At 39.7% G+C, this 14255-nt stretch overlaps 1 protein-coding gene across 1 annotated transcript in view; it reads left to right on the forward strand.

Annotated features, from left to right (window-relative positions):
• Positions 1 to 14255, forward strand: part of LOC126416266 (rab3 GTPase-activating protein non-catalytic subunit) — a 173441-nt gene that overhangs the window by 94467 nt on the left and 64719 nt on the right. Inside the window, exon 16 of the mRNA XM_050083899.1 lies at positions 7084 to 7268. Within this exon, the coding sequence (XP_049939856.1) occupies positions 7084 to 7268 (185 nt within the window). The remainder of the gene's footprint in view (positions 1 to 7083; positions 7269 to 14255) is intronic.

Below are 14255 nucleotides of genomic sequence, written 5' to 3' on the forward strand. Positions count from 1 at the left end.
TGCATTCCGGCCTGAGATGCAGGGGTTGGCAGTCATGTGTGCATGAGCTGTGCTTGCTTGTATGTATGAATGGCGTTTATTTCTCTTTTGCCGGAGAAGTCTGTTTCTGGAAGCTTTATGTGAGTGTCTTTTAATTGTAACTGCCTTTACGGTAAATAGCAATCTATATTTTCCTACTTCGTTGATAATCCTACCTGGAATTTCCATTGTTTGATTTTGCTGAACAGCTTATCTTCCATCCTACAACCCTGTGATGTTTTCCTTTGTTGCTCTTCTCTGTAACATTACGCATCTCAATGGCTGTTCTTTCTCTCTTTTCCTGTGTTTATTCACCACCTTCCAAACCACATACACTTCTGTGTCACACTGTATCAGCTAACGTCTGTGCACAATGCAGACTTCGTGACCTGATGCCCCAGATTCTTTTCTCCTATAGTAATATTTTCATGCCACATGAACTTTTGATCCTCGACCTAACCCGTCTCCCCTCCCTCCTTCCCTCCTTCCCCCCCCCCCCCCCCCCTCTCTCTCTCTCTCTCTCTCTCTGTCTCTAGATTATTTTATTCATTTAGTTACACGTCAAGTGCCATAGGACGAAATTGAGAGGAGTGACGCATGAGGAAACTCTTCAGTTTCGATTTGAAAGCATGTGGATTATTGCTAAGATCGCAACACACATACACTCCCATTCCTCATCTTTCCTTTTATCTCACGTTTCTGTACATTTTTAACACATTTGTGCGTATTTTTGCAAATCTTTGCCTGTTTCTGCACATCTTTTTGCATTTTTACATGTCTTTTTGCATATTTACACGTCTTTTTGCTTATCCAGCTCCTCTCCCAACCATCAACAACTATTTTACCTTTTCTGCATCTTTCCCATTTCCTTTACACTATTCCTGTCATAGTGGACCCTGCTCCATCTTTCTGCACCAGTTCGAAAAAGTATACCATTCCCTGGCTAAATCGCACATCCTGTTTCTCAAATGCTTGTTAAACCAAGGAATTCCGCCGCCCCTCACAAACTTGGTACTGCAAAAACACATCTCCATGGCACAGGCATCGCAGAAGCAACCTCGGGTCCCTCCACAAGATCCTACTACTACTGTGCAATCCCTACTCCATACATCACATATCTGAAACTGAATCCCTTACTCCCCAGCACCAGGAGGAGCAGCCCAGACACCACCTCCATATGTCATCCAATCTGCTGACATCCTACAGCCACCTTGGAGCACCACTATCCAACCCCTATCGAACCCACAGTGTTCCTCCCCATCCACCTCTTGTAGCAGCTAAACCTTGCCTAGCTGACCTTTTCAAAAACCCCTTCTGACTCGCCACTGTTGTTAACCTTTCCACCAAAACCCTAAGCTCCACAGAAATTTCAGCCCTATCCAAAGGCCTCGCCTTTAGCTGTACACCCAAATTTAACTATGATTGACTCCAAACCCATTACCCATTCCTCATACACCTTACTAACTTCTACATCTACATCTACATCCATACTCCGCAAGCCACCTGACGGTATGTGGCGGAGGGTACCATGAGTACCTCTATCAGTTCTCCCTTCTATTCCAGTCTCGTATTGTTCGTGGAAAGAAGGATTGTCGATATGCTTCTGTGTGGGCTCTAATCTCTCTGATTTTATCCTCATGGTCTCTTCGCAAGATATACGTAGGAGGGAGCAATATACTGCTTGACTCTTCGGTGAAGGTATGTTCTCGAAACTTCAACAAAAGCCCGTACCGAGCTACTGAGCGTCTCTCCTGCAGAGTCTTCCACTGGAGTTTATCTATCATCTCAGTAACGCTTTCATGATTACTAAATGATCCTGTAACGAAGCGCGCTGATCTTCTCTATCTCTTCTATCAACCCTATCAGATACGGGTCCCACGCTGCTGAGCAGCACTCAAGCAGTGGGCGAACAAGCGTACATGTAACCTACTTCCTTTGTTTTTGGATTGCATTTCCTTAGGATTCTTCCAATGAATCTCAGTCTGGCATCTGCTTTACTGACTATCAACTTCGTATGATCATTCCATTTTGAATCACTCCTAATGTGTACTCCCAGATAATTTATGGAATTAACTGCTTGCAGTTGCTGACCTGCTATTTTGTAGCTAAATGATAAAGGATCTTCCTTTCTGTGTCTTCACAGCACATTACCCTTGTCTACACTGAGATTCAATTGCCATTCCCTGCACCATGCGTCAGTTCGCTGCAGATCCTCCTGCACTTCAGTACAATTTTCCGTTGTTACAACCTCTCGATACAGCACAGCATCATCTGCAAAAAGCCTCAGTGAACTTCCGATGTCATCCACAAGGTCATTTATGTATATTGTGAATAGCAACGGTCCTATGACACTCCCCTGTGGCACACCTGAAACCACTCTTACTTCGGAAGACTTCTCTCCATTGAGAATGACATGCTGCGTTCTGTTATCTAGGAACTCTTCAATCCAATCACACAATTGGTCTGATAGTCCATATGCTTGTACTTTGTTCATTAAACAACTGTGGGGAACTGTATCGAACGCCTTGCGGAAGTCAAGAAACACGGCATCTACCTGTGAACCCGTGTCTATGGCCCTCTGAATCTCGTGGACGAATATCGCGAGCTGGGTTTCACTTTATCCTAATCCACAACTACTTCTCCTTTGAAGGGAAGGCATGTAAAGAAATCTGCGGCATAGTCATGGGCATCCACTTGGCACCCTCCTATGCCATCCTTTTTATGTGCCATTTAGAGGAGACCTTTCTAGCCATCAAACCTCTAGTCTGGTTCAGGTTCATGAAAGATATCTTCATGATCGGACTTAAATCCAAGACACCTTATCTTTGTTGCTTCACAACCTCAACACCTTCTCTCCCATCTGCTCCATGTGGTTCTCCTGAACCGTGTGCCACCTTCCTAGATGTTGACCTTCTCCTCTCTGATGGTGCCATCTACATCTCTGTCCACATTAAATCCACCAACATTCGACAGTACCTGCATTTTGACAGCTGTCACCCCTTTCACATCAAAAAATCCCTTCCATACAGCATGGCCACCTGGGGACAGTGTATCTGCAGTGACAAGAACTCCCTTGCTCAGTATGCTGAGCTTCTCATCGAGGCCTTCACAGACAGGCACTATTCCCTCAGACCTAGTCCACAAACCGATCTCCCATGCTATTTCCCTTCACATCCCAATCCTCCCACCACCCCCAAGAACCAGCCACAAAGGAGTGTCCCCCTTCATCACCCAGTATTGCCCTGAACTGGAGCAACTGAACCACATCCTTCATCAGGGCTTTGATTACCTGTTATATGCCCTGAAATGAGGTACATCCTACCTGAGATACTTCCCACCCCTCCTAAAGTGATGTTCTGTCACCCACCCAACCTCCACAACATCCTAGTCTATCCCTATGCCGCTCCCAATCCCAACCTTTAGCCATAAGGATCATATCTCTGTGGATCACCCAGTTGCAGTACCTACCCAATCCACCCACCAAGCAATTCCTGGTCCAGTCCTGTCAGAGGTTTATCCTATTCCATCAGAGGCTGGGCCACCTGTGAAAGCAGCCATGTCATTTACCAGCTCTGCTGCAATCATTGTGTAGCTTTCTATATTGATATGACTACCTACTAGCTGCCCACTAGGATGAAGGGACACTGCCAGACTGTGGCCAGAAGCGAAATAGACCACTGTGTGGCACAACATGCAGCTGAACATAACACACTTGATTTCTGTGCCTGCTTCGCTACCTGAGCCATCTGGATCCTTCACTCCACCACTAGCTTCTCTGAACTGCACGGATGGGAGTTATCCTTACAGCAGATTCTTCACTTTCGTAACTATCCAGGCCTCAACCTACAGTTACATAATGTCCCCACACCTTCTACCCAACAGCTTCCACCCCATCTGTCCTGTCATCTCTTCCCCGTTCTTATCTCCTGCCCTGGTCATTTGCCACCCTCTGCCAACACATCGAAACCATCTTTGCCCACTCCTCTCCTTTTTCCAATTTTCCCCACCTCCTAGCCCCACAGATTGCTGATGCTGTGCTTGTTGGCATTCTAGTCCGTGCACACACTGCCAGGCAGCGCATGTCTCTCTTTTAATTGTGCCTGTCGCAACTTAATGTGTCTTCTTTATGGTAAGTAGCAATCAGTCTTTTCCTGCATTGTTGATATTCCTACCTGGAGTTTGCAGTGTGTGGGACACAAGATAAGCATTGGTCAAGCGGCCTTTGATTGTTTATCATATGTTCTCTCTGCTTCTATTAAATTGATGAAAATGTACAATACTATATAAAACAACATTTTAGAGAACAAATGTAGAAACTTAATTGCACCCTGTTGCTTAATTTTAAGATTTTATATTAAGTTCAGGGCAGTACAATATTATACTACAGCCCCATGTATGTTATTTGTAGTGCACAACAGTTTATGTATATTATAGTACATACAGTATTTCCATATTGTATTCATTTTAATAAGACCTGATGTCCTTTTTCCCTTCAAAAACTTGTTACATGTAGTACACGAATTTACAAGTTCTTCAGCATTGGACAATTTGCTGCTTTCAGCAGATCATATAACTGTATCAGTAGTAGCAACTGCTTCATTCCGGGTAGGTGGAGGTGGTGAGTTTTTTTTTTTTTTCATTAGCCCCTTTTTCATTAGATTCGATATCTGGTGGTTGAAGGTCTTGTTGTTGCCCTATTACAATTTGTATTATCAGTTTGACTGATGTTTCTTCGGCTAGGTGTTCTTTATTATCATATCTGTCCAGTCCAAAACTTCATCTCACGGTGAAATTCGTATTTTGTTTTGAGCAACATCTAACAGTTTAACAACAGCATCATTTTTGGTTGGAACAGTGGAGTCTGTTTCTTCTTCATAGGCTTTTGGCCAGTTTCCGCCAAGCCCACCAAAGAGTGGCAGGCTTAACTTTATTCCACACCAAAGCTGTTGCAAATATGCTGTCTTTTTTTTTTTTTTTAATATATTCACTAAGATCAATTCAGGCACTGGAAAGTGGAATGTACAGTTATCTATCAACTGTATAACCCTGCTTTGTTCAGGCAAACCAAGTTTTTTAAACAGGATCTCACAGAAGGTACAAAATTATGGAGAAACGAGTCCTTAGACAATTCTGAAATCATCCCTGCATTGAAATTAGCTGCACAAATTACAAGAAAATTTAAAGCGCATTTAAAAGCTTTTGGCTTTTTGTACCTGCCAATAACATATGGAGTCAACATGTGATCACCTGAAGCATTTGAACACAATACAGTGTCAACTGATCTCCCCCCTTTGCACTTGTCATCTTTACCTGCCAATGGGGAACTAGGCAAGCAGTGCCAAAGTAGGTTTGTGTCATTGGCATTGTAGACATGACTAGCAGTTAAGTTATGGTGTTTAACCAAGCAAAAGGTTTCTTTGTAGTCTTCTGCTGCCTTTTGATCTGCCAGTCGTAGCTCCCCACCTATTTCAAGTTTCCAAATGCCATGACAAGATTTGAATCAGTACAGCCAACTGTAAGAAAATACACAATCAGTTTCTGATAACCCCAGAAACTGAATGTTTACCTTTTTCCATAGCCATAGGTTCAGTTACAGGTTTTCCTTCAGACATTTTGATCCAGAACCACTTGTACAAAATTTCACCCAACTGATCTAGTTTGGACTTCTCCAAAGGTTTTCGTGATTCTGTTTTTTTTTATTGCAACAGTCTGTGAGGAAAACGTTTGATGTTTGACCTTTATTTTCTTTTTCATATCATAGTGTGTTGAAGAGCCAACTTAATGTTGTTATCTTATTTCTATCCTCTTCTTTCTCATTTCAATTAATGACCAGCTTCTGTTGTATCATAAGTGTAACATGTTGAAATTTCACTTCAGGTTTGTTTTGAGAGTATTCAGTTCAAAAAACATTCCCACAACAATATGCAGCACTACTGTGTTTGTGATATAGAACAGCTCTAATCATGATAACACTTTAAAACACCTCATTTTCATTGCTGTAGACAATTGGTACTTAACAGACGCTGTCTGACACATGACTGATGCAGTTGTGGGCACTACACCATTCGAAATTGTTGACCACTGCTGCGTAACCATGTTGTAGCGAACGTGTCTGAAGTATTCAGTATGTATAAAGCGATGCCCATTTACTGAGTGTGCCAGACTGTCGGATATGCGATTAACAGGCTTTTACTGCAACGTGTTTTTGCCGACAGAGAAGTTAGAGACGTAATAACTGAGATTGGATGTCTGTTCCACAGTGGCAGATGTTCCCCGTGTTGCAGGGTCACTGCTACAAAATTAATGTTATCGAGACTAAACCTTGATTCTAGTATATTAGTCACCTATTGCTAGTTGGCTTTGCTTTATTATATTTCTGTAAATATTTACAGATGTTGTTCTGACTAGTAGACGTGAACACTGCAGAAGAGTTTGAAATTAGGTTAAGATCTCTTTCATCAGGCAATAAATAATATTTTCTGCTTCATAAATGTTTTAGTCCAATTAAAATAACCTTGTGATTAACATTTCAACAAATCGAATTGTATGGTGAGCTGCCAGTTGGGCGCAGCTCACTGTTTTGTCTTTTCTTTAGGTATTTTCAGAACTGGCTCAATAGCGGATGTCAGCACATGGTCAGCCAGACCCCTCCACCACTGAATTGTGTCAATTACAAAGTTATTTTATTGAAACTATGTTTGAAAGTACTCTTGACACTCACAAATGATTTAGGTTTGTCAGGCAACATTGTTAAAATATTTACACAAAAATCCTCTTTAAATTTTAAGTTAGATTTTAATAACTCAAGAAGTGTAGTTTTCAGATGAGATACAATTTAACAGCAATTTTCAACATTTGATTATTTAGTTTTGAGAGTGCAAAAATCCACAGGACTTTTTATTCTGCAGCATGAGTAAAATTATTAACATCCATAAAGGATTATTGTTTGTTACCAACAATTTTCATTAAAAATAAAACACTAGTCTTTTGTAGCTTTTACGTTAGTATTATATGTCTTATAGTTTTTAGAAATTATTTGTTTTCATCTTCTGTTGACTGCTGAAGAACAAGAACTCTGCAAAAGATGCTGCTGTTGCAAGTAATAGTGTGTCTGAAGAAATGTCACTGACACCAGATGATGAAATGCGGAGCTCTGCAAGTGAATGGGAAAATGTGTCACGAGACATATGTCAGTGGTCTCTTTTAATTGGACAACTTGAAGATGTAGCTTTGCTTGATGCCGTTCTTAGGTATGTTTGAAAATTTGAAAATGATATTTATAAAAATACACTAATGAATAGTTTGAGAACTTCATTTCAGGTCCTGTTAACATCTAGAATTGAATTATTTACTCCAGTGCTATGACTACCACAAGTAACTGAATAGAAGCGTTGTGAATATCTCCAGAAGTAGTTTTCCTGGGCCATCGCATCCAATAATTGTACTGCTCTTCCCTCAAGGGGGAAAAAAGGGGGGGGGGGGGTACATGTGTTGTTACTGAGTACTATCCCTACCTGGAATGTATTAATCAGCTGTGTCAACAGTGCTATGACTTCTTAAAATCATGCCTTGAAATGAGGTCCATTCTGTTTGATATTTTGGCCACTCACCTAGCCACCTGGAATAGCTTTGCAATGCCCCACTCCCAAATCTGTAATATCCTGATCAGACTTTACACTCCTTTTGCATCCATTTCCCTGCCATATGGCTCCTACCCCTGTGACTCGACTGACTATAAAACTTGTCTGATATACCATCCTACCACCAGCTACTTCACCCATATAACCGGCAAAACAAAAACTATCAAATGGAGAGCATGCTAGGAAACGACACACATTGTGTACCAGATGGTATGGAAAAACTTTCTGCCTTCTATACTGGTGTCACTACTGCCAGGTTATCAATAAGGATGGATGGGCATAGGCAGAGGATGTATACAGGCAATACACAATATCCTGTTGCAGAGCACACTGTACAACATGACAATTGTGACCTCAGAGTCTGTTTCATTCCAGGTGCCATCTGGATTCTCATTGCTGACAACAGTTTCTCAAAACTTCGCAGATAGGAACTGGCTTTACAATATGTACTTGGTTCCTGTCACCCATCTGACTAAGTTTATTTGATTTCTGTAGTCTCATTGTTTCCTTCAGTACCTATTCCTCTCCTTCACTCCCTTTTAAATTTTTTTTTTATTGCTTATTTTCCAACTAATCACTTTTCCCCACCCCCGTAACTGTCAATCATATATAATCCTGTTACTTTTTTGCACTCTTTCACAATGTCTCCCCCCCCCCCCCCTCTCACCTCTCCCTTCCCCCTCCGATACTTAAGTCTTACCTATTACCCTATTTTCCACCTTTAAGTACCCAGATATTAAAATCTTATCCCATACGGGTCCCAACAAGCAGTCTGCCCTTATCACCCCATCCGGTAAGTCTCGCCTGACCAGGGTTCTGGACAAGTGTTCCATAACTCATCCCATTTCTTAACTATCATTAGTCCTTTTCTTTCATCCTCTTTCCTGTCCCTTCAGTCCTTCCTCCAGGAGAAGCAGCCATTGGCTCTGACAACTTGCACACTTCCTTATCTTTCATGTGTGCTGCAAAATAAATTTGCATTACAATAAAAGCAAAATTTGGTACTGTGGTTTTTCTCCCCACTGAGAAAAAATATATTTTGTTCATCTTATTTTCAGCTGTATTAGTTGTTGCTAAGATTGTTTTAGATGCACACATTCTCATAAGTTGCTTAATATTAAATTGACTTGTGCGGCAGAAGGCACATAAAAAAGTACTGGAACATGACAGTTCAAGTTTTGAATGTGCATTCTTTACACACACACACACACACACACACACACACACACACACACACACACACACACACACACACTTGCTTACGTGATCACCATCTCCAGCAGTGTAGACTCGAATGCATTGCTCACTTGACAGGCCAACTGTGTTTCATTGAGCATCTCTTTATCTATAGCCTTAAGCTTTGTCTTACATCTGTTATGCAGCAGTCTGTTTCCTTAGAACTTTCTATACAGTGACTTTGTGCCATGGAGGGTCCCTTCATTATGAACTGTTCTCCTGGGTACATATTTATTCAGTGCACGGTCAGTTATTCTTTTAAACTTGAGACATGGCTCCTCTACAAGCTCCTGACCTAAAAGCTGCGAGTTCCTCATTGAGGCATGACACTACTGCCTTTTTATGTAGTTTACTGGACATATATATCTTCCTACATTTTTTAATTGCCCTTTGTACTTCAGTAATCATTGTTGCCACAACTGTGTCGTGGTCACTGATACTAGTTTTGATGTGGATATCCACAATTTGTTGCCCTTAGATCTAATACATGAAGCATGCCTGGAAAATAAGTACAGTTTTGGAAAAAAAAAACTCTTAAAATTTTTTTATGAACTAAAATTTATTTTTACAGAAGAGAGCATTTCTTAAACTATTTTTCTACATAGCTGCCACCACTGTTGAGACTTCTGTCATATGGAGAAAGCAACTATTCTATGCCTTCTTCATAGAAAGATGCCACCTCTTAAGACAGTCTCTGCTGAACACCGTTTTTTGCATTGTCATTGCTGTCAAAGCGCCTTCCTCCAAAATAGTGCTCGATGTTCAAGAATGAGTGAGTCAGAAGGTGCGAGATTGCGGCTGTACAGCGGGTGATAAAACTTCTCCCAACCGAATTGCTGAATAAAGTTTCTAGAGCCACCAGCAGAATGGGGATGTGTGCTCTCATAAAGCAACATAGTACCTTGACTGAGCATTCTACGCCTTGTGTTTTAAATTGCGTGCTGACGTTTTCTCAGTATTTCAGAGCATCATACTGCATTGATGGTTTCACCTCTGGGAAGGGACGCACCAAGCACAAATTGACACAAAAAAAAACGGTGTTCAGCAGTGGCTGTCTTCACTGGTGGTATCTTTCTATGAAGAGGGCACAGAAAAGTGGTTTCCTTGTATGACAGATGTCTGAATAATGTAGAAAAAATAGTTTAAGAAATGCTATTTCTTGCAAAAATGCTTTAAAAATGTTGTTATGAGTTTTTACCAAAACAGTACCTACTTTTCAGACATGCCTCATATTTCCAGTCGGTAACACAGTAATGAAATGATTAGAAGTCCTCAGGACGTCATGGTACTGGAGGCTCTTGAAGATAAGATGGAATGAGCAAGTAAGGAGTGAAGATTTATTGCTACGGGCCAAGGAGAAACAAATCTTAATAAAGAATTTTGTCAATCAAGGAAATGGAACCATTGAGCATGTGTTAAAATGTAAAATTTTAAAAACTACAGTACAAGGGATGGTTGCAGAAAAGCATTACTGGTGCAACTGTAGCTATGAGTATTCAAGACAGATCATTGATAATGTTGGCTGCAGTAGTTATGCTGAAATGAAATAGAATAGCTATCACAGGAATTTAGAAATGTTGTCATTTCAGCCTTTACGTGTGATGACTGAAACAACAACAACAATTATTATATTGTATTCCTTATCATATCCCTCACAGACTTCATTTTTAACTGTAAGAACAAGCAACAGCTTATCAGCATTTTTTCTAGACTTTTCCTTCAAAATTGAATTAATTAAGGGCCAAGTTAATGATTTTATGCATGCATTGAGCATCACAATCACATGGTCCCATTCCCCATTTATTATTATTATTATTATTGTTATTATTATTTACCTCTTAACCAGAAATAATAAATAATTTATCATTCATCTGAATAAACATCAGATTTGTTTGCTTGTACCAGGTCATTTACAAATCCTTAATGAATCCATTTCATGGAAGAGGTATATTAACTATCGTGAAAGTTTGGCCATGTAAATTTATTGATAGTTCATGGTAGAAAGAACATTTGCATCTATCATAATCTCGTGTCTTTTTTTATTGCAGTGACAATCCAGATTTCAGCTGAATGTGCATCTATCATCAGTATGTTATAAGTATCCATGTAGACTGAACATAATTGAGGCGTTCCCTGGAAAAACAACTTAATGTCCATTAAGTCAAATTTTCTGTTCCTGCAGTAACTGCATCTGTACAAACCAGTCTTTGTGCTCATAAATTATTATTACTCTCTAACAGACGCAGCACTCTTTAGAAACATTTGATGGCCATGCCACTCCAAGTCGTTCCACCAACCGCTGCAGCAAGTAGACAACTTCCTCACTGCTCGTACTAGTGTTGCGTGTGCACTGTGCTGAGACGTATTTGTCAGAGGTGGGATATCTGTGTCATGGAATTTATGTTTGCCAACATCACATAGGAAGTAAATAGTGACTGTAAACAAAGTATGGCAAGTGATTGTGGATAGTATATGCAGAACAGAGTGTGATTATGAGAACCACCTAATTGGAAGGAAACATAAAATTCAGAAAAGAAAGTGGAAGAAAGAGGTCGCAAAGAAGAAGAGAATTCAGGGCAGTGCTATATTTCACTGAAAATGGTCTGCTCTAAGAAATTTGCAGTCACTAAGATATGTTACCCAAAGGAATGCTATGTAAAAGTATGCCCAGCAGATCAGGGACAGATCCATGAACGAATTTGGGCCTTAGGTGACAAGAACTATAATCTAAGATGCAACAATAACGAGACAGTAGTCTGTGAATCCCTATTCCAAAGTATCTTGCAAGTTTGAAAACAGTTCTAAAGGCATTCAGTGCTGTTGCTCTTACAGTAGAAGGCAAAAGTGAGAAACACAGCAACAGACCGCATAAAATTGGTACAGAAGTTTGGGACATGATTCACTCTCACTGAGACCAGTTTCCTTCCAAACCATCGCATTATTGTTAAGGCAAGTCCGAAAGGAAATATTTTGACAATCCTGACCTCAATGTTGCAAAATTATTCACATCATTCAAAGATCATTTTCACCATGAAACGAATATGGTACTCCGGATGAAGCATACAACTTATCAGTTCTTTAGGGAAAATAGTTTGTATTCATTTCGAAAACCAAGAACTGATATATGTGATTTCTACCAGGAGTGTGAAGTTATATTGTCAATCCAAATGATCTTCATAAAGATGAATATGAAGAACACATACTAAAGGTTGTTGAGTACAATAAACTCAGGGACAAGTATTTGAGGTCAGGCAAACTTGACTTAGTGTTTGAATTTGATTACGCACAGAACCTCCCTCTGCCTAAACTGAGCATTACTGCACAATTATATAAGAGGCTACTGTGGCTCTGTGTAATTAATGTTCACTGTTACAATGACCAATCAAGTACATTTTATTGGTTTCCTGAAGTTTCAGCTAGAAAAGATTCAAGTTCTGTTTGTTCCTTTTTATATGACTTCATAAGTAGGAAACTCCAGGAGCCACACCATAGTAATACTGTACTTCTATTGGATTCGTGTGGAGGGTAGAATAAAAATATGATGGTGGTACAATGTTGTACTTGGCTTTCAGAATCAAACAATATAAGCAAACAACACGTATTTCCAGTTTGGAGACACTCAGACAGTCAATGCGACCATTAACTTCGGCCTATATGGAAAAATGCTAAGGAATATTGAAAACATTGAGAATATGTGCCAATATGTTTCAGAGGTGCAGAAAACGTCCAGTACCCTTAGAGGTGGTGAAAGGAGTGGACATTACTGAGGACTGGGAATCAGCTTTGTCACCATTAAATGGCACAAAAAAGACACTATTTGGAATTCAGAAATATGTCATTTTGTTTTACAGTGGAAATGCATTTTCCATCTCATTCACATATGCAGGAACATTCGGTCCTTACCAAATAAAGAAACAAGGATGTACATTGCCAATATGGAAGATGGACATAGCAGTGGTAAAGATGTATCGTCCTGGTATTACAGATGCAAAGAAGAAAGATATCTTAACACTTCTCAAGTTCCTTTGAGACAACAATGCAGAAATTCTGAAGAATATTGTCAATAGGTAATGCACCTGCAACAGACAATGATTGCTCAGGATGCAAAACAAACAAATGATCACTAGTAACCATGGATAGACTGTTGCAGATCATTGTTGAAGAAGGTGTTGTGTTCTATATATGTATGCATTGAATATATGCATGTCTTTCACTTTGTGGATGGTTATGTTAATACTAGGGTTTTAAGGAGGATTATTATATTTTATGTTTGTTGCTATATATAATGCCTTCAGGAACACTTTTACAGTCTACTGTTGCTTTGAAAGCTAATTATGTTTGTCAAATAAAAATATATTATGTTCGTTAAGGTCTGATTACACTACTTTCAGATTTAACGACTGTTTAATAGTCAAATATGGAAAATGTCCTCTTGTTCGTATTAGACAGTGATCTATGGAAGAACAGCTTGAGTGTGGTACTGTATTATCAGTTCAGATCAATATGTAAGTTGTATGAAGTACATTATCGCATCATTTATTCTGAAACAACAATACATCATTTCTATTTGATTGAAATTTCATCCATATATGAGGGAGTGAAATGAATGAAAACATGACATCAAATATTTGATGCTCTGTATCTCGATTTCCATATATTGCAATTAAATTGTTGTTCCAGAGAATGCCTCAATTGTAATGATACACATTCCTTTGTAACTCAGGCATGCACAGGAAAGGACTTATGTTTGTATATGCCTGAGTTAGATTGGAAAGTGTGTCATTATAACTACGTTCAATCTACATGACTACTTAAAATGCACTGATGATAGCTGCATATCAGTTGAAATCTAGAGGTACAATACAATAAAAAAGACAGATGACATTATGACCAATGCTTGCTTTCTTTCTGTCTAGGATTACGTCATGGTTGTGGGGCACAATCTTTCCCATATAATTGAACATCATTGATACCTAGTTTTGTCAGAAGTCGATAACATTTGTCACAATACCAAACAGTTACTTGGGTGAAAGCATGGGATCCATTTAGCAGCTCAAATGTTACCCACATTGGTGCAGAAAGAACTCTTCTACATCTATATCCATGCTGTGCTAACCAGTGTGAAGCACACAGCAGCTTAGGGATTAAAATCTTGTCAATGTTGAGATCATTATGGGCTGAGAATTATCTCAGATGTTGGACAGTGCAGGAAGGAATAACAGGTGGATTCCTCAACTGAGTCAGCTTGACATTTCCCTGAAGTGATTTCTACATCTACATTGCTACCCAGCAGATCACACTTAGGTGCCTGGCAAAGGCTTCATCGAACCACTTTCACAATAATTCTCTGTTATTCCACTT

Source organism: Schistocerca serialis, chromosome 8 (assembly GCF_023864345.2).
Source record: "Schistocerca serialis cubense isolate TAMUIC-IGC-003099 chromosome 8, iqSchSeri2.2, whole genome shotgun sequence".
NCBI classification, from domain to species: domain Eukaryota; kingdom Metazoa; phylum Arthropoda; class Insecta; order Orthoptera; family Acrididae; genus Schistocerca; species Schistocerca serialis.